Genomic DNA, 21,223 nt, shown 5'->3' on the forward strand with positions numbered 1-21,223 from the left:
TTTGTGGGCGAACGCGGCAGCCAATTGCACACAGCAATGTCCCACAAACAGTCGTAGATTGAAAATGACCAATTTATTATTGTTTTTGGTTTTGGAGGGATTATTATTAGGCTCTGTGTGGAGTAAGGAAACTTGCCCAAGGTTTCGCCCTCTGCCTGGAATTGAACTCAGGTCTCTCACTTGCAAAGCGAGTGCTCTAACCCCTGAGCTACAGGACTCCACAATTTCTGCCTCTGTCTCTGGGCTGAGCAGAGTCAGCGTTTGCACTGCTCCCCCACTCTTTGCCCATCTTCACATCGCGTCTGAAGACTTTCCTCTTCCCCTCCCCGCTCTCCGAGGCTCGGCCTAAGGCTCTGACTCTGTTTAGTGTTCCGAGATGCTTTGGGTGCAATACAACAACAACAACAACAAAATTACATGTGTACAGTGTCTTTCACAAGATGCAAATGCAAGTTGTTGTTGTAGTTGACATTTGGTGCCGGACACCTCTGTTACAAACTGACTGTCGCGTTTGCCTCTACAGCCACTCTCCCCACCCTTCAGCCCCCACCTCCCCCACCCGTCTCAGCACCCCCACCTCAGGCCTTGTCCCTCAGCCACACCCCTCCCCCATTCAGCCCTCCGCTGGCTCAGTCCCTCCGGCTCAGCTCACCCCCCACCGTTAGCCCCCATCCCGGCCTCAGCCCTTCTGCCTCAGCCTCCCCTGTTGTTTATTCTTGTGTAGCATTGAGTGCACTGATCTACTCAACGTTACACAAGACTAGACTGTGGGCACTGGAGTTGTGAGCTGTGTGGGGGCTGGTGAGGGCGCAGAGGGCTGGCAGTGGGGTCCAGCTTGAGGCAGAGGCTCGAGTGATGGGGAGAAGCCCTGACCAGGACAAACACTGCTCCTGGAGCTCAGGTTAGTTACCCCAAATCTCTTTGCCATGAAGTGTCAGCCAGGCTCAGTTGGTATCACTCCCGCCTCCAAGTCAGAAGGTTGTGGATTCGAGCTCCGTGTCGGGACTTTGAGCTGACGCTCCAGTGCAGCGCTGGGGGCGGGGGGGAGAGAGGCCGCATTGTCCGAGGCGCCGTCCTTCAGGCGAGATGTTAAACCGGGCTCGCTGCCCGTGACTGTTCAGGTGGGCACAACACCGTAGGAAAAGAGAAGCGAGTTTCTCTCTCCCGCAGTCCTGGCCGACAATCCCCAGATAAAATCACTCGCTCGCTTGTTTCATGGTTGTTTGCGGGATGTTGCTGTCTGTAAATTGGCCGCTGGGTTTGTCCACAAAATAACGCCCCCCCCCCCACCCCAATCCCTGAGATGTAACAGTACTCGTGCCCCCACCCCAACCTCGGGATTGATCTTTAAACCTTGTCGGTCAGAGTAACGTGGAGTGTTGTTACCACCTGCGCTGAACCCCTCTCGGCAAATTTCACCTACGGTGAAAGGGTTAACAAAGAGGATATTTTATTCATTGGCTTCAGACGCGGGATACATTATTGATTCACACGCCATTTTAGTATCTTTGGAAGCTATCTTTTATTTATTTTGAATGTATTCTATTTTAATGGAGACTCTGGCGCTCGCCTGCTGATCAGCGGGATTTAAATAGCATTTTCTTTACGAAAAAGGGGGGAGGGTCCCGTCTTGGGGGAGGGGGAGGGTCTCCCCAGAGCTCAACTGTGATGGTCTCCAGTCCAGTTCCTGAGCCAGGCAGGTCCACAGCACTCCAGGACTCTGCTGGTGACAGCCACTCAGCTCCTACTAACCCTGCAAGCCAAAGCCCTAATGGGTTGTGTGGTCCTAGCTGGACAGCTGCGGGAAAGCTTGCTGGACACTGCTCTCAATGGCAAGCTATGCAGTTTTAGTTGGTCAGACTCCAGCAGTTACCCCAACGCACACTCTGGGGGCCCCCAGGCTTTGGCTTCCAGCAACCTGTTACTAATACTCTTTGGAATTGGATGAGCAGGATATGTCCAATGTCCTGGCTAACGATCCCCAGATAAAATTAGGCATTCACTTCATGGCTGTTTGCAAGATGTTGCTCTGCTCAAATTAGCTGCCACTTTCCCCCACAAAATCCACAGTCATAACAACAAAAGCAACAACTTGCATTTATTTCGAAGACAGACAAGGAGGGGGCGAGTTGGAGGAGTTGAGGGAGAGAGTCCCAGAGTCTCAGAGTTTAGTGGCTGAAAGCACGGCTGCCGATGGTGGAGCGGAGGGGATTCAGAGCAGAGAGAGAGAAAGATGGGGTTCAGAGCAGAGAGAGAGATGGGGTTCAGAGCAGAGAGAGAGATGGGGTTCAGAGCAGAGAGAGAGATGGGGTTCAGAGCAGAGAGAGAGATGGGGTTCAGAGCAGAGAGAGAGATGGGGTTCAGAGCAGAGAGAGAGATGGGGTTTAGAGCAGAGAGAGAGATGGGGTTCAGAGGAGAGAGAGAGATGGGATTTAGAGCAGAGAGAGAGAGAGAGAGAGAGATGGGGTTCAGAGGAGAGAGAGAGACGGAGTTCACAGCAGGACCCACACATCACCGGCTTGTGACAAGGGCCTGAGTACGTCAGGATGACCTGGGCTGGTACCCTAATACCACCTTTCAAACCTGCCGTAATTGTGGCCTTTGTATTTTTAAGACGGATTACACGTGTGTCCATTCCTGTGTAATAATAATCCTTGCATTTGATTCAGTGCCTTACCATGGTCGTCTAGACGTCTCAAAGCGCCTCAGAGAATCCATTGTAACGTGAATCGACGATATTCTGTGGGCGAAACGCGGCAGCCAATTGCACGCAGCAGTGTCCCACAAACAGTCACGGATTGAGTGACCAATTTATTATTTTTTTCAAAAAAATTTGAAGCGTTTATTACACCTGGAAAAGTGATCAGCCAATTGACTAACAACCGGGTTCCTCCTAACTGCAAGGTAAACAGAAGCCTGTCGAGGAGGGAAACTTGCCCAACATTTCGCACTGTAATGCACTGGGAGAACAGAGGCTGGTGGGTGGGGTGTCGGTAGGTGGGGGCGGGTGTGGGGGGTGGGGGGGGGGGGTGATGGGGTGGCGGGGGTGGGGGTACATGGCTGCCTTGCTCAGGCTGGGGATGGGGCTGGCGGGGTGGGATTCGCACCGAGTTGCTAAGTAACAGAATCCGGATGCTTCAATGAGCGCTTTGTGTAGCAAAGTGATCACAATAATCCTGGCATTTGTTGCGGTGTCTTTATCACCTCGTTGTCACTCTACGGACCGCACCAGCCACGGTGCAATTGATAGTGACACGCGCACAGACGCACAGCGCACACCCATGCATTCACACGCACACACCAGTGCACAGCACCGCAGACGGTAAACAGCTAGCACTAAGCTTTGCCATTTAGCAGCACGCTGACCTAACCCCCCCACCGCCCCTCCACACCCCCGCACAGCCCAATGACATGCGTCAAATCTCTCTCTCTCTCTGTCTCATTCCCCCCTCCTCTCTATCTGTCATCGAATCCCGCTTCAAACCCCCACTCCCTCACCCACGCTGTGTTCCCTGCACCACCCCCCCCACCCACCCACCACTCCGTTCCTGACCGCCTCCCTGCCCAGCCCTCCCAGACGTCGACACACATCAGCCGACCCGTGTAAATACAGACCGCTCCTGTCACATCCTCGGAGCCCTGTAGTTTAGTGCTTATCGCGCTCACCTCGCAAGTGAAAGGACCCGGTTGGATTCCCGGGCAGGACGAAACCTTTGGCAAGTTTCCTTCAGTTTACCTACAGCAAGGAGGAACTCGGTTGTTAGTTGATTGGCGGATTCACTTTCCAGGGCTAATAATCCCTTCGAAAATAATAATAATTTGCTGACTCAATCCACGACTGTTTGTGGGACGCTGCTGTGCACAATCGGTTGCCTTGTTTCGCCCACAAAATACACTGTCAATTCACTCCAGTATATTCTGTGAAGCGCTTTGAGACGCCTTAATAACCTGATCAAGCGCTATATCAAATGCAAGTATTATTATTATTATTATTAATATTTCAGGGTTTGGGGGAAGTTCCCTGGCCAAGAGAGGGAGTGAGGCTGGGGAAGGAGGGAGGGGTAAGTGAGGGAGGAACGGAGGGGAGGGAGAAACAGAAACAATTAGATGTGGAGGAGCTGCTGACGGCGGTTTCAGACTTGATTCAGATTGAAATGACAGTGCAGGAGGTGACTCATAGTTCACTGACATCCATTCTGATCTCACAGCAGGTTAGAGAGAAAGAGCAACATCCCGTAACCCTGTCTGACTGGCTGTGAAATCTACTGTATCAACAGCACCTTGTGCCAATCCCAGTGCATAAATCAGCTCCCTCACGGTTGGGGTGGGGGGGGGTGGCCCGTCAGTTTACGGTGTTTAAGCTGCAGGTACAGCAATGAACCATTAACACAGTGCAATAGGGGTGGGGGAGAGCCGAGGCGCTTATTTCAGGTGAAACCTTCAACCCAAACTCCTGTCCGTGTCTGTTCGAGTGAATGTTAAAAGGTTCGGTAGTGCTATTAGGACAACAGTGGCCGTTTCTCCCACAAATATACAGTCAATTCACTTTACAGCATATTCTGTGAAGCGCTTTGAGACGTCTAGAAGACATGAAAAGCGCTATATCAAACGCAAGGATTATTATTATTATTATTATTATTATTATTAACAGAGTTTCTATCCCTGAGTCCTGGCCGCAATCAGTCGCTCACTTCATGGCAGTCTGTAGAACGTCACTGTGCTCAGATTGGAGAAAGCTCTATTCTTTAACAACCACCCGAATAGGCACAGGTCAGGGGCTTGGTTTATTGTCTCATCCAAGGACGGTGCCTTCAGCAATATGGCACTCTCTCCCCCCAGCGCTGCACTGGAGCATCAGGTTGTGTGTGTGTGGTGTGCGTGTGTGGGGTGTGGGGGTGTGGGGGTGGGGGAGAGGTGGTGGGGGACAGTGACTAGATTTTTTTTTGGTCAACCGGTTGTCTGACAAGTGCAGAAACCCATCCCCATGCTTAAGAGTATCCAAACCAAGCTGAGATTTCCATGCATTCCACCTAGACCTTTGGTAAGAGCAAAGTTTTGGAGTCTCCAGAGTGTGGTTGGGGGTAACTGCTGGAGTCTAACCAGCTAACCACATAGCTTGCCATTCATATCGCTGTGTGGCAAGCTTTCCTGCTGCTTGTCCAACTAGGACCACCCTAGCCATTAAGGCTTTGGCTTGTAGAGTTTAGCAGGTGGTGAATGCAATGATTCTCTGCCCCCAGTCACTGGTCTGACCTTCCAGGTCCTACCGTTCAGCCGGGCTGGGCTGTGCTGTCATCAGCAGTGAACCTGGAATACTGCGGACCCGTCTGGCACAGAAACTAGACTACCAGGTCAAGGAGACCCACTTACCTCCCCCCCCAAGGAGGATAGTCACTAGTTGGTCATTCGACATCCAACATGCACAGGTTTGAGGCCTCACTAGGTGGATGGTAGGTACCAGGAACTCACTGCAAACTTCCCGGTGGGCAACACTCCTCAGCATGAAATGTATGAGAGTATTGCCACCATTCTTCTTGTCCACACGCACATCCCTTCTCCCTGAGCAATGGTTCCACCGATTGGAGGTGCGGAGTTTAAGCAGCAGCTGCTTACCTCCCTGAGGGTCAATCAAACTGGAATTCCAGGCGCTGAATGTATGAAGGTGCGTTCACGGACACATTGAACACAAGTGTGTGCTCCAGGACAACCACTCGACTCGGTGGAGATGACTAAACTGAACTGCGTGTGATGAGAACAACAACAACTTGCATTTATGTAGCGCTCTCACACAGGGTGGTGTGGAGACTGACACTCTCATAACTTAAGTTAACAAAACAAACCACAGGAATAATCGTCTGTAGCTGATGTCGGGACACTACCCGAGCTGGGGAAGTAAATCCCAGCTGAAGCCTGCCACAAGCAGACTGGAGCTTGTTTCTAAGTCACCCTGGCAGGAACGAGGAGCAATGCTGTAGGCACCTCAAACACAAGATGTTTCACAACAGTTTGAGTTGTCAGTGAGCAATCCCAATGCCCTCCGTCCGTCCCTCCCTCCCTCCCTCCCTCCACCGAACCAGGCATCGCCGCATACACTCAGTCTCCAGCAAAGGTTTAGTGTTATTTAGCACTCACTCACGACTGTGTATAAGGAGACCACGGATTCCGGCGGCAACCACCCACCCCCACCCCACACACACTCACACACACACACACATGGGGGACTTTGACATTCCAGGATAGTGCTGGGGGGAGAGAACGCCGCATTGTTGGAGGCGACGCACTTCCTACGAGTCGATAAACCTCCCTCCTGGTCTGTGTCCTGTTCGGGTGGATGTTAGATATCTTGCGGAGTTGCTGTTGGCAAAGAGAAGGGAGCTTCTCTCTCTTGATACTTGCCCAACAATCCCCCCCCCCACCCCCGGGTACAATCACTCGTTCACTTCACGGGCTTTGTTGCTGTGCCCACATTGACTCCGTGTTTCCCAACGAAATAAACAGTCACCGCACATCACTGTTAGTGCTGTGTGACACGTCGGCACATGTGAAGGACGTTATACCAATGTAAGTTGTGGTGCGCAGTACATCCTGTGACATGTTTTGAGACGTCTCGACACTGTGACGAGGTGCCATACCAAATGGAAGGCTTATTATTATTATTATTATTATGAATTGTTAGCACAACCCCGTCCAACACACCCCCCACCCACCACAACTTACATTTTTATAATGCTCTTCACACATGCGACTTGTCTCGCAGCACGATATTAGTCGGGAAATATCTGGTTAAAACACATTTCATCTTTTGTCGGAAACCATAAGGTGTATTCTCGCTATATCAGCAACGCTCGCGCTCAACACAGATACAATCTGCACCAGAATTCACACTCCAACTCAGCCCAGCACATCAACAACAACAACAACAACAACTTCCGCTTGCATAACACTCTTCATCGGGAGTCCAACACACTACGGCCCAGCACAGCACAGCACAACACAGCACAGCCCAGCACAACGCGGCACAGCAAAAAAACAACAAAAAACAAAAAAAATTACATTTGTAAAGCACCTTTCACGTATGGAGGACATCCCAAGGTGCTGGACAATCAGGATTTTGGACCCGAGCTGAGGTTTGGGATCGGGGAGGGTGGAGGCCAAGGTGGGAAGGAGGGTGACCAGAGGCACAGTTGAAGAGGAGGGTGTTGAGACTGGTCTTGAAGGAGGCAAGGGAGGGGGCAAGATGGAGGGACTGCGGGATGGAGTTCCAGAGTGTGGGGGCAGAGTGGCGGAAGGCCCGCCCCATGATGGGGCGGGCGAAGGGGGGGATCTGAAGCAGGTCAGAGCCTGCTGAGCAGAGGGAGCGAGCAAGTTGGTAGGGGTTTAGGAGGTCGCAGAAGTAGGGGGAAGCTAGGCCATGGAGGGCTTTGAAAGTGAGGACCAGGATCTTGAACTGTATCCTCTGTGTGATGGGAAGCCAGTGGAGTCGGGTGAGGATGGGGGTGATAGGGTCACAGAGCCTGGTGAGGGAGAGGACACGGGCTGCAGAGTTCTGGATGATCTGCAAGCTATGGAGGGAGGATTTGGGGAGGTGGAGTGAGGTGAGGTGGAGTATGCATCCTTGGATGGTGATGCTGTCAATGCCTGAGGTGTGGAGGCTCTGACAGGAGCCAATCAGGAGGGCCTCGGTCTTGTTGACGTTCATCTGAAGAAAGTTAGCTCTCATCCAGGGCTTGATGTCTGACAGACATTCTGTCAGGACAGCAGTGGTCCTGGAGTCCAGGGTGGAGGCAGAGAGATAGAGTTGGGTGTCATCAGCATATATGTGGAAGTTGATCCCATGTCTGCAGATGATGTCACGAAGAGAGAGCATGTAGATATTGAAGAGAAGGGGACCAGGGACAGAGCCCTGAGGAACCCCGCACGAGACGGTGCGGGGGTTAGGGTAGAAACTGTTTGTGGAGATGAAGTGAGGATGGTGTGAGAGGTACGATCTGAACCATTCAAGCACAGACCATAATAACAATCCTTGCATTTGATGTAGCACTTTTCACGCCTTCTAGATGCCTCAAAGCGCTTCACAAAATATACTGTGAAGTGAATTGACTGTATATTTGTGGGCGAAACCATGAAGGTTGGTGAGAAGAGAGGAGATGGAGGTGGACAGATTGGTCAATGGCATCGAAGGCAGCAGAGAGGACAAGAAGGCAGAAGGACTGGTGTGATGGAGGTACAGAGTTTAATGTGTGTAACAGGGACCCACTGGAGCCTTGTGAGGCCTGGGTTGATGGGGACGGATTGTTCTCCATGTTACAATCTGAGGCTCCAGTTTATATTTCATTGAATGTTATGTCCATCATTCGAACATCCAATTTATTGCAAACCCGGTGACTGCAGTGGAGACCACTTTGGTGTTCACCCTTTAACTTGTGACAAAGTTCTTAAACTCAGCCTGAGGTTTGGAAAAAAAGTGCGGAAAAAAGAGTCTTGGTGGGTTCAAGGCTCTAATTGTCAGACCATTGGAAAAAAGAAGGGAGTCTCTCTCTCTCTCTCTCTCCCCACCCGCCCCACCCACCCCCCAGCCAACAATCCCACTGATAAAATCGCTCACTTCACGGTTGTTTGCGGGACATTGCCAGCTTCACCTACCAAACACACAGTTACTATTGTGTTTGAGACATCCTCCTGCGTCAAGTATAAGGGGTATGAACGATTATTATTTTTATCTGCAATTCTGAGGCTCCTTAAAAAAGGCAGAAATGGAGTGGAGAGGGGGATTTCAGAGCTGGGACGCCTGAAAAAGGAATCTTGCATTTTGCAAAGACTTTTACCCTTGGGATGTGAGCCAGACGCCGATCAGAAGATTATAGAGTGGCTAAACTCAGCCCGCAGTGAACACTGAGCGGATACGCTGGTGTGAAAATCATCAGCATCACAGAGAGCGAGGTTGGTGCTCTTTCGCTAGCTCTCTCTCTCTCTTTATCTGTCTCTCTCTCTCTCCCTCTCTCTGTTTCTCTCTCAGTCTCTCTCTCTCTCTCGCTCTCTATATATATATCTTCAGCTCTCTCTATCTCTGTGCTGGGTTGCTGTGTGAGCCAGGAAACGAGGCTAGAAGCAGAGTGAGGTTTCCATGCGTGCCTCAGCTCTGGCCCAATCTGCTGAATAATTTGGAAATTAACAGCTCGGTATCAGGTGTGAATCAGGTAGCATTTTCACACACGCCAGCCCCGGCCGCACTGTGTGAGAAGCGGGTGCTTCTGTGTTTGCAGAGTGAATGAGAGAGAGAGAGCAAGAGAGGCACTGAGAGGCAATCACTTTGCAGATTTGCAGTCAAGTGTCACACCCAGTTAGCAGCGAGGCCTGATATAATAATAATAATAATCCTTGCATTTGATATAGCGCTTTTCACGTCGGGAGGACGTCCCAAAGCGCTTCACAGAATATACTGTAAAGTGAATTGACTGCATATTCGTGGGCGAACGCGGCAGCCAATTGCACACAGCAATGTCCCACAAACAGTCATGGATTGAAAATGACCAATTTATTATTGTTTTTGGTTTTGGAGGGATTATTATTAGGCTCTGTGTGGAGTAAGGAAACTTGCCCAAGGTTTCGCCCTCTGCCTGGAATTGAACTCAGGTCTCACACTTGCAAAGCGAGTGCTCGAACCACTGAGCTACAGGACTGCACGATCTGATCTGACACAATGAACAAAACACAATGACACTCAGCTCCACACGTGGGCAAGGGACAGGGTCACTCGGAGCTGGGACAGTGTGGCGGAGTGACCGGGGGCATTCAGTGCCCACAATATACATAGTCAATTTACTTTACAGTATATTCCGTGAAGTGCTTTGAGACGTCTCAAAGAGATAAGGCTCTATATCAAATGCAAGGATTATTATTATTACAGTAAATCCTGCAAAGCCCTTTGAGACATCTTGACGACTTGATAAGGCGCTGTATGAGATGCATGGATTATTGTTACAATAAAAATCTGACACCCTGGGTCTCAGTGTCTCAGGGAGCTGGTAAATCACTTTTGCCTTCACAGCACATTGCTTGGAACAGATTTTTGCAAGCGAGATGCAGATGAAATCAAAGTCTGTTGAGGAGAGTGTGAGCGAGAGTTTATCTCTAATCTACAACAAGTCATTCAACAGGCAACAATGTGTGACTCGGTGATGAGATCGACAAGAAACATCCAGGGAGATTTCCCCTTTGTGCTGGTTCTCACCACAGGTGTGAACACTTGGTTTTTAGACTCACACACCCACCTAGCAATGGTGAGAATGGTGTGGAGAACAGAGTGAACAGATTAAAAAAAAGGAGTAGGAATCGACACACTATAAGGCAGTTTGATTCCCGGGCGGGAAAACCTTAGGCAATTTTCCTTACTCCACACGCCTCTGTTTACTTAACAGTAAGTAGGAATCCAGTTGTTAGTCAATTTGTGGATCGCTTTCCAGGGGAAACAAATCCTTTCAGTAAAAAATGTGGTTACTCAATCTATGACTGTTTGAGGGACACTGCTGTGTGCAATTGGCTGCCGCAATTCACCCACAAAATACACAGGCAATTTATTTTCTTGGATACTTTCTGAAGCACTTTGAGACATCTCAACAACACGATAAAGCACTATATCAAATGCAAGGATTATTGCTATGGTTATTATTATTATTATTATTATTATTATTATTAGAGGTGAGCTACAGACAGACCACCCAACGGCGAAAAAGAAGTAGAAGAAACATGCAGGCACATAGAGGATCTGAGCAACCATAACGTAGTAATAAATATGGGGAATTGCAATTGTCCTCGGAGAAACTGTCAAAGAGAGGGAGGAGGAGGTGAGATGGGGCTGGAGGTTTTGCAGTGCGTGCGGGGCTGTTTTCTGTCCCAGTCTGTAGAACTCCAACAGGAGGAGAAGTGCTGTTCCACCAAATTACGGGCAATGAGTCCGAGCAGGTCAAGGTGTAAATGTGGAGGAGTACCTCAGGGGTCATGACCATAATATGATAAGATTCAAAATGCTGATAGGAACAGAGATAGATAAGGCAAGGGCCAAGGTCTTTGATTGAAAAAAAGATAATTATAATGGTACGAGGAATGAACTAGCTGAGGTAGACTGGAGGGAAAAACTGGCAAAGATGTGGAGCAACAGTGGAAATTTTTTAAGCGCATGGTGAAATATATTCCATTAAGAAATAAAGGAATGTTAGTGAATAATGGGATACCATGGATGAAGAAGGGCATGAAGACGAACTGCAGCTAAGCAAAAAAAAAGCATTTGCAAAGTACAGAATAGATAACGGCGAGGAAAACAGCAGTGAATACAGAAAACTTAGGAAAGAGGTTAAAAAAAAGAACGAGAAGACAATGAGGAACCATGAGGAGAACATAGCAAAGAAAACAAAAAGGAATAGCCAGGTGTTCAATAGGCATGTTAGCAATACAAGAATGGTGAAAGTAAGGATAGAACCATTAAAGGGAGAAGCTCATAGCAGATAAGGAAATGGTTAAAATACCAAATGAATACTTTCATTGGAGTTTTCACAAGGTAACAAAAATTAATAATAGCAGGGACAGGGTGTAAAAATCACAACAGGTAAGACAGGGAGATGGGAGGTATTAAATACATTACACAAGCTCAAACAGGACAAGGCACCTGGACCAGATGGTACGGCACCCAAGGATCTTCAGAGAAAACTAGGGAGGAGATAGCCAACATTTGCAGATGACACCGAACTGGGGTGATGGTAACCTGTGGATGTCCCAAGGTGCTGGACAGTTGAGTGTTTGCACCAGAGCTGGGGGTTGAACTCGAGAGGGGTGGGGACAGAAAGGCTGAAGGCCTGACTGCCGATGGTGGGACGGGCAGGGTGGAGGAGATGAAGCATGCCAGTACCCGTCGAGCAGAGGGGGCGACCGGGCTGGTAAGTTTGAGGAGGTCACAGAGGTAGGGAGGGGTAAGACCGTGGAGAGCTTTAAGGGTGAGGACGAGGATCTTGAACTCGATCTGCTGGGGGATGGGGAGCCAGTGGAGTCGGTCGAGAACGGGGTGCCAGGAGCTTAGTCCAGGAGAGGACACGAGCTGCAGAGTTCTAGGTCGCTTGTCCACAGGAAGAGACAGATAATTTGGCTCAGATAAAATCATTTGTTCACTTCACAGCTATTTGTGGGTTAATGTTGTGCAACCATCTGCTGCTGCTTTGGCCTAAAGCACACTCAGTCACTACACTTCGTAGTGAAATCTTGTGAAGCACTTTGAGGCATCTCAATGACATGGTAAGGCATTGTATCAATTGCAAGGACTATCAGCATTATACTTAGGTGAATCTACACCACAGGAATTTCCAACTGCCAAGAGAAACAATAGCTGAGCCCTTCAACATTAAAGGGAATGACCCACTGTGTCAGTCTGTGGTTGATCGCTGCACGGAGAGAGGGAAGGTGGGGGAAGGGGGAGAGGGAAGGGGAGACAGGCGAAGGAGGGGGAGAGGGAGTGGGAGAACAGGAGAGCGAGGGGGAGAAGGAGCGGGGTGAGAGGGAAGGTGGGGGAGAGAGAGAGAAGGTGGGGAGGGGGGAGAGAGGGATGGGGGAAGGGGGATGGAGGGTTATCAGATTTTTTTTGCGCTGCAGAAAGATTTATTTAGGGTTTTATTTCAAGTGGTTTTGAAATGAGGCAACAGTGAGTGCAGGCGGCTTAAAGTGTGGAGTCAGAGTCAGCGAAGATGATGTGTGAAGTCCACCCATCCTGTCTGTCTGCGAAACAGCCCCCTACCTCCCAACCCCCCACCATCACGCTTCCCCCACACACTCAATGCAACAGTGCAATTTGCTGACAAATAATGATCCTGGCATTTAAACAGCGCTGCATCACCTTCGCAGCATCTCACAGGGAGGTGACTCGATGTTTTGGGGGCAACTGCAGCAGACAATTTACGCACAGTGATGTCCCGCAAGCAGCTTTGAAGTGAATAACTACGCTAACCACTGTGCTTTGTTACTGGAGTGTCATGGCGTAGTTGCTAGAGCACTCGTCTCGCGAGAGGACCCGGATTCGATTCTTGGGCGGGGCGAAACCTTAGGCAAGTTTCCTTACTCCACAGGCCTCTGTTTACCTAGCAGTAAGTAGGAACCCAGTTGTTAGTCGATTGGCGTATCGCTTTCAAGGGGTAAATAATCCCCCTTCCACCCAAAATAATAATTTAGTCACTCAATCCACTTTTCAGTATATTCGGTGAAGTGCTTTGAGACGTCTCGATGATGTGCTGTATCAAACACAAGGAATATTATTATTATTATTAATCTGGGGCATTGGCGGCCAGGATACTATGAGACTAAGCTAGGAAAAGTAGTAAACAGTGAGGAGGATGGTAGCAGACTGTAAGAGGACATAGACGGACTGGTAAAATGGGCCGACACGTGGCAGATGAAGTTTAATGTCAAGAAGTGTGCGAAGTTATGCATTTTGGGAGGAAGAATGAGGAGAGGCAATCGAAGCTGATGGTACAATCTTAAAAGGGGTGAAGGAACAGAGAGACCTGGGGGTCATATAAGTAAATCTTTGAAGGCGTTAGGACAGGTAGACAAAGCTGTTAAAAAGCATACGGGATACTGGGCTTTATAAATAGGGGCATTGAATACAAAGTCAGAAAGTTATGATGAACCTTTATAAAATACTGGTTAATTCTGGGCCCCACACTTTAGGAAGGATGTCAAGGCATTGGAGAGGGTGCAAAGGAGATTGACCAGGATGGTACCAGGAATGGGGGACTTCAGTGATCAGGAGAGGCTCGAGACGCTGAGATTATTCTCCTTAGAGCAGAAAAGGTTAAGAGGAGACTTAATAGAAGTTTTCAAAATTATGAGGGGGTTCGATAGGGTGAACAAAGAGACACTATTTCCGCTGGTGGGTGGGTCGGTAACCCGAGGACACCGATTTAAAATAACTGTTAAAAGAAACAGAGGGGAAGTGAGGAGAAATCTGTTCGCACAGTGAATTGTTGGGATCTGGAATGCATTGCCTGAAAGGCTGGTGGAAGCCGATTCAATAACTAACTAACAATAACTAACATTTAAGACAGAAATATGTGTGCGTATGAGTGAGTGAGTGAGTGAGTGTATGTATGTATAAGTGAGAGTGTGTGAGTGAATATCAACCCGTTAGTTCCCTGTGCTCAGCAAGCTCCGTGCCCCGCTTGGCCCGCCCCATCATCGGCGGTGATGCCTTCAGCATCTCTGCCCCCGCCCTTTGGAACTTCATCCCATAGACCCTTCACCTCGCCCCCTCCGCTTACCTCCTTCAAAGCACATCTCCTCTTCGACCGTGGCTTCGACCATCCTCCTACCCCCACCCTCCCAGCCCTCCACCCCTCCTGATTCCAACCCCCTGCTCGGGGCCAACTCCCTGACTGTCCAGCCCCTTGGGACGTCTTCCCGACCTGAAAGATGCTGTGCAAATGTGATTTGCTGCTGTTGTTGAACAGTCCACAGCACAGACATGATGGGCTGATGCCATGTGTCTGAGTTTTAAAGGTCTGCAGAAAATGAAAGATTTCGAAAATAACCGAGCTGTAATAGTGATGCCACATTAGTTAATGTTGCTTCAGGTGACGAGAGACACTTGAAGCAATAAAGAAGGCAAACAGGATGCTGGGTTACGTTGCCAAACCATTGAGTTTAGATCCCCAGACGTCACCCTCAGGCTGTACAGTGGCGGGTCGCGCCGTACCTGGAATAGTGCACACAGCTCTGGCCACCGTGACCACAGGCCTTAGGGACAGTGCAGAGGAGAGCAATGAGGCTGATCCCAGCGTTAGAGGAATGAGCTGTGAGCCGTGATCACACAAGCTCAGGCTCTTCAGTCCTGAGAGAAGATGCTCAGAGAGGACCTTATAGAGGTGTATAACGTGGTAAATGGGATCAAAAAACTAAAGCCACATCAATAGTTTAGGATGTTTCAAGACAGTAGGACAAGAAGACACAGGTTTCGAGTTGTAAAGGGTAATTTTAGGACAGACAACTGGAAGTTTATCTTTACTCAGAGGGTAATTGACGACTGGAACAAGTTGCCAGGAAACGTGATAGAGGCCAGGACACTGGGGCTCATTTAAAAAGCTGTTGCGATGGGGGTTGGGGGGGGAGTCGGGTGGGTGTTTTGGAGAGATGAGATTTGATGGGCCGAAGGGCTTTCTTCATCCAGACCCATCCTGTTACCCTGTGGGATGGACGGGGCAGTCAGGTGTGTGTGCAGAGCAGCTTCTCGACTGCCGGAGTGCAGAGCAGGAACCTGGCACTCATTTGTGATAATTGTCCCATTCAACTGATTCCCATTGACACTCCATCTGACAGTGCCGCATGGCTCAGTCACAGGCACCCAGTGTCTGCGTTCACACCCCTCGCTCACGCCAGCTGGCAGCAGGCAGTGTTAAATCATCACAAAGTATAATGTGAAAGGAAGTGGGTGACGGACAGGGAATAGGATGCGCTCTCTCTCTCTCTCTCTTCCTCTCGTGCTGTCTCTCTCTTCCTTGCACCTTTGCTCTCTCTCTCTAGAACTGCCTCTCGTCCCTTTGCCCCACTCCTCTCCCTTCTCCCATTCCTCTCGCGGTTGAGCTCTCTCCACTGCAGCTCACGCAGATTTCCCACCACCTCGTTGCTTTCCAAACACCGATCTCTTGCTCACTCCATGCCTTCAGTCACCACCTCCACCCCCCACCCCCTACCAGCCCCCACCCTCCCACCCCCCGCACCAGGCTCGGGGAATGTTCTCTCTGTGAAGCCCCTGGATGAGACCAGATTCTGATTGTCACCAAGTTGGTATGTCTCAAAGCACCCCACGGTAATCATTGTAAAGTGTAGTGACTATATTTTACAGGCAAACACGGCATCCAATTTGGCGCAGAGCAACATCCTACGATTAGCTGTGAAGCGAGTGAGCAATTTTATTTGGTGGGATTGACGGCCAGGGACACAGAGAGAAACCATTTTCTCTTTTCCAACAATGCCGCAGAATCTTTAACACCCACCTGAACAGGCACAGACGGGGAGACAAGTTTCCTGTCACCTCCGACCATGCAGCACACACACACACACACACCCAGCATTGCTTTGGAGCACCAGCCGAGACTGTCAGCGCGGAGGCCCGACATGGGGGGTGGGTGGGACGAACCCACGACTTGCTGACTCAGAGGCAAGAGCGCGAGAGACCGAGCCAGGCTGAGGCGTGGATAGGAAGCGAGGGCCTCCGCGCACACACACACACACACACACACCGCATGGCGTGTAACGTGGAGACTTTTTAGCTGCGAGGATATTCCGACGTGACAGCCAAAACTCCAGCGAACGCACCAACGGACGTTTGATGGATTGACGGACGGACTGACAAGAGAGGCTAAGTTCAAAATTTGTTTAATTCATTAAAAATGTTTGAGAAAGAGGTTGCTGTGTTGGAGGCCTGCCAGGTGCAGGGTGAGGTGAGCGTGTGTGAAGCCGAACAGCGGATTCCATGCACTGAATTACACACAATCCACAGGTTATCAGACAACAAGTGTGAAACACAGAGGAGCTTCCCGATGCGCACGTCACCGGTTTGTAAACACCTTCCCAGTCAGGGAGCGCGTGAGTGTAATAATGACGATAGTAATAATAATCCTTGCATTTGATATCACGCCGTATCGTGTCTCAGAGACGTCTCAATGCGCTTCACAGCATATACTGGATAAAGTGAATTGACTGTACACTTGGTGGGCGAAACATGGCGGCCAATTGCGCACAGCAGCGTCCCACAAACAGCCGTGGATTGAGTGACAGATTTATTATATTTTTTTAAAGGAATTATTACCCCCTGGAAAAGCAGTCCGCCTATCGATTAACAACCGGGTTCCTACTTACTGCTGGGCAAACAGAGGCGTGTGGAGTAAGGAAACTTATCAAAGGTTTCGCCCCCTGCCCGGGAATCAAACCCGGGTCCTCGTTTGCTTGGGTGCTTTAACCAATATCTACAGGACTCCATAATACATGCGTATATGTTCTCCTGTCCCTGTGTTTGTGTGTGCGTCCACCCGCCTGCCACTGTGTGTGCGAGGCAGTCACTCAGGACATACAAAGAATTTTTTTTTGTTGTGTGACTGACAAGCACTTCCTGAGACGGGTGTGTGGGGGGGGTGAGGGGTGGTGGTGAGTGGGGTGGTGGCGGTGGTGTGTGTGGGGATGGGGGGGTGTTATTGCATGTATTGAGTCCAGAGGAAAGTTTCCTCTCCTCCGCCCAGCAGTTGGGGAAAGATTCCACCCGGGTCAAGTTCACTCAAATTCCACAATGTCAACACCCGAAACCTCAGGACCTTCCCTGCTGGACACACGGTCCTCCCCACCCTCTGGGGATACCTCGCTCTCCTACACCAATAGCAAAGGGAAGAGCGAGAGAGAGAGAGAGAGATAGGGGCTGAGATCATGATCGTTCACAGCGAGAGGGTTCAGGACAAGGATCAGAACTGCCAACCTGGGGCCGTGGTTGAGGCAGAATCTGCATAGCTTTATAAGAGGCAATTAGATAAGTATCCAACTTGGGAAATACAAAAGGTGCAAATATATAAATACGTGGTGGTGCTGGGGGACGTCGGGGCAGGAGACTCGGGCTATATAGAGAGCCAGCACAGGCTGTCTATCTGTGAGGGTCTCTGGCTGCCAGGGAGGCAGAAAGAAGGAGGTTTTTACATTAAAGACAGAGTGAGGTCTTTGTAACCGTCGTCACAGGCGACTGAAAGACAATAAAAGTGCACAACACGGTGGGGGGGGAGGGTCCACAGCCCTGTGGGAGGCAGACGGAGAAAGGCCCTAAAGCTCTATGGTCGAGGGAATTGGATAGGTATTTGAAAAGGAAAAATTTGCAGAGCTATGGGGTAAGAGCAGGGGAGTGGGACGAGTTGGTAGCTCTTTCAAAGAGCCTTCACAGACACGATGGGCCGAATGGCTTCCTCCTGTGCTGTTGGATTCTAGGATTCCATGAATTGCCCACTGAGATGTGGACGGGGGTGTAAAACTTATCAGTGTACGAGGGCGGAGGAGCTCAATCACAGATAGATATATAAAGAGAAGAACCTTTCTGTGCGAGCGTGAGATATCAAGCGAACAGTAAAGCAGCCCCCTCCCCCTCCCGGGGTTGGGGGGGGGGCAGGGGGGGGCACGGAAGGCAGCAACTCTTAACAGGAACACTCGGCGGTGCAGCAGGTGGAAGGTGTGAGAGGGAGCGGTAGGCGCGCACACCCCAGCAGGTGTCGGCGTCACAGCCACCGTTCCCCCCCCACCCCCCGGGCGCAGGCTCGCGCTCTGACATCAGCACACGTGCTGGTTAGCAGCATTCAGAGACTCAGACCTTCCTGACTGTCTGCTCCTATGTCAACGCCATTTGTTGCCCCCAGGCAGAAAACCTGCTCACACTTAGCTTCTCGCAACTGACTACCGCTCCTGATTTCCTTCACGAACACACAGCACGCCTCCCCCTTCCCACCAGCTCCGTTAGTAAAGTCACTGCTGAGCTCCAGAGATCTTTAATACAGAATTGTAGGCTCCGCCAGCCCACCCCAACCCTCTGGGATCAGCCAGAGAAAGAGAGAGAGAGAAAGATTCACCCTAACCCAACCTCACCCACCCAGGTGGTGGGTGAGGAGGTCAGTGTTGATTCTCTTAAACCCACCTGGACACCGTTCCCCCGGCCCCTCACTCCCCCCACCCCAAAACACACACAAGTATAGTTCTTAAAAAAAAAACTTTCAAATTGAGATGATCTTCCTCAATCCTACACATTCTTCAATATTCTGACAAAACCATGGCTCAGGATCCAGGGCTGGATGGGAATTCAGGTCCGGAGAGACTGTCCAGAAAGAAGAATTCAAAGCAGCAAGTCCAAGCCAACCCCAACCCCAGTCCCAATCCCAACCCCATCCCCACACCAGCCCCAATTCCAATCCCAGCCCCAATCCCAACCCCACACCAGCCCCAATCCCAACCCCACACCAGCCCCAATCCCAACCCCACACCAGCCCCAATCCCAACCCCACACCAGCCCCAATCCCAACCCCACACCAGCCCCAATCCCAACCCCAAACCAGCGCCAACCCAGCCCCAACTCCAATCCCCAGCCCCAAACCCCACCCCAGTAGCAAAACACAGTGTATCAGTGAATAAAGTGCAGTTTGCTATTCTACGTGTACATACAATAAGTCAAGCACAGCAAATGGAGCGGGGGGTGGGTGGTGGGTTGGTGGGGGGCGGCGGGGGGGGGGGGGGGTTGTGGGCTCTGCAATAGACAGCCCAGCGGAGATACCTAACGGTACATTTGTTGGCATTTTAAGGGGTCACTTGGTAATGTACCTGCAGGTTGTCTCTTTTTCTCACTGAGGTTGCTTGTGTCTTTCAGATGAAAACGTCCAGAACAGCAATACTAACCCTTGCCTTTCGCACAGCTCCTCCCTGCACCTCCCCCCTCCCCACCCCCGCCCCCCACCCCCTCCCCCAAGTAACTTCATGGAATGGCGGAGAACACTGGGATTCATTTAAAAAGCGTCTTGATGCTGTGATGGGGAGATAGTTGGGTGCGTGTTCTGGAGGGATGAAACCAGATTGGCCAAAGGGGTCTTCTTCATCCAAACTGATCTTGTGAAATGTCTTAAAGTTTCACCGGAAATGGCTGCCAAGTGGAGTGACTGTGTATCTTTTTGGGGGCTAGAAATTATTACCCCCGGAAAAAGATTCGACGGCAGGCTAAAGGGCACACATTTTTGTCTTATTTTTCGACAAAATCTCCATTATCACATTTTCTCACAAATGACCTGACGTCATGACAACTCCAGCGGCTGTGAGGCGCTGCTCCAACAACTCGGGAGCGTAACCGAGCAGAGATCTCCACATCTCCATCAATCATCGTCAAAACATTCTTCAGGGGGTGAGGGAAGGGCAGGTGAGTGGGGCTGAGAGGCTTGCTCTTTGGGGCAGCTGCACAGACACGATGAGCCGAATGGCCTCCCTTCTCCTTCCGTGTCGAAGTTTCTATGGTTGACTCTTCAAATTTCCAATCTTCAACTATTCAACCCAACCCCTCTCCCCTCTTCCTCCTGCCTACACCCACCCCCTCCACTCCAGGTCCTACCAGACAGTCCAGACAGTCACACTCAGTTCTCTGGTTTGGGAGCCAGACACTGGGCTTTTGTTTACAGTGTCTGAGACGTTGCTCATTAATAGTGAATCCTGACCGCCCGCCCGCCCCATAGACCCTCGTGTTCACTGAAAGCCACACAACAACTCCGTCCTCTGCTGAGACATCACATCTGGTTCTTCTTCCCTTTCTTCTGTTTTTCGATTGTCTTCCTCTCGCCCCCTCCCCTCCCTCGCTGCCACCCGGCTAGATTTTGCTGTTCTCCAAATGGGTATCGATGTGTTTGATGAGGGCGTCGTCGGGGTAGCTGAGCGGGAAAGCCAGTTGGCAGAGCGGACAGCTGCGTGTCTCTGAGTCAACAGTCTCCATCCAGAGCTGGAGAAGGAGAGAGAGAGGGGGGGAGGAGAGAGAGAGGAAGAGGAAAGGGAGGGAGAGGAGACAAGAGAGGGAGAGAGCTTTACTTCCTGGTTTCTAATAGAGTTGTTAACTGGCCAGGTCTAAGCAGCTTGGCGGGTGTTTGTGGGAGGGGGCAGGCGGTGAGAGCGGGGAGCTCTGAGGGGGGGGTGGGGGAGGGAACACGGTAATGTGCAGGCGTGAATTTGTAGGGGAAAGGTCTTCGGAGAAGCCGACAGAAGAGAACGTTCTTCCCCTGGTGTGGCCATGTTTAAGGGGCTCTTTCTTCTTTTACTGTATACGTGTTTATGTTACTGCTGCCGCCCATTCCTCGAAGTTGTTCTGTTTAAGAATATCCAAACCCAACAGTATGTATCCCGTACTGTTGGGTTTGGATCCAAACCGTTCCATGTATCCCACTTACAGATGGAAATTTCAGAGCTATTTATTGGAATGGACTGGAACGCCGGTGTGAAGCAGCTGCCAACATAAATGTGGATGAACCATGAACCTCGCTCAATTGGGACATTTGGTCACAACACACACAGCGACGGCCACCTGAAGCTCACTCGCACAGCAGCCACGTGTGTTGTGACTGGAGAGTTTCTCTCGAGCAGGGAAGCTCCATTCTGTCCCACGGTGTTGAGGGACTCGGTGGGAAAGCCCTGAGAGGAGAGG

The 21,223-nt window shown here is 50.4% G+C and overlaps 1 protein-coding gene across 2 annotated transcripts in view; it reads right to left on the minus strand.

Moving 5' to 3' along the window:
* Positions 1-19,984: 19,984 nt before the first annotated feature.
* tbkbp1 (TBK1 binding protein 1) overlaps positions 19,985-21,223 on the minus strand; it is a 44,114-nt gene continuing 42,875 nt past the window's right edge. For both annotated transcript variants that reach the window (XM_042343346.1, XM_042343347.1), the window contains exon 10: positions 19,985-20,527. In XM_042343346.1, coding sequence (XP_042199280.1) covers positions 20,399-20,527 — 129 coding nt within the window. In that variant the 3' untranslated portion in view covers positions 19,985-20,398. The remainder of the gene's footprint in view (positions 20,528-21,223) is intronic.

This window comes from Callorhinchus milii, unplaced genomic scaffold, assembly GCF_018977255.1.
Source record: "Callorhinchus milii isolate IMCB2004 unplaced genomic scaffold, IMCB_Cmil_1.0 Scaffold23, whole genome shotgun sequence".
Taxonomy (NCBI): domain Eukaryota; kingdom Metazoa; phylum Chordata; class Chondrichthyes; order Chimaeriformes; family Callorhinchidae; genus Callorhinchus; species Callorhinchus milii.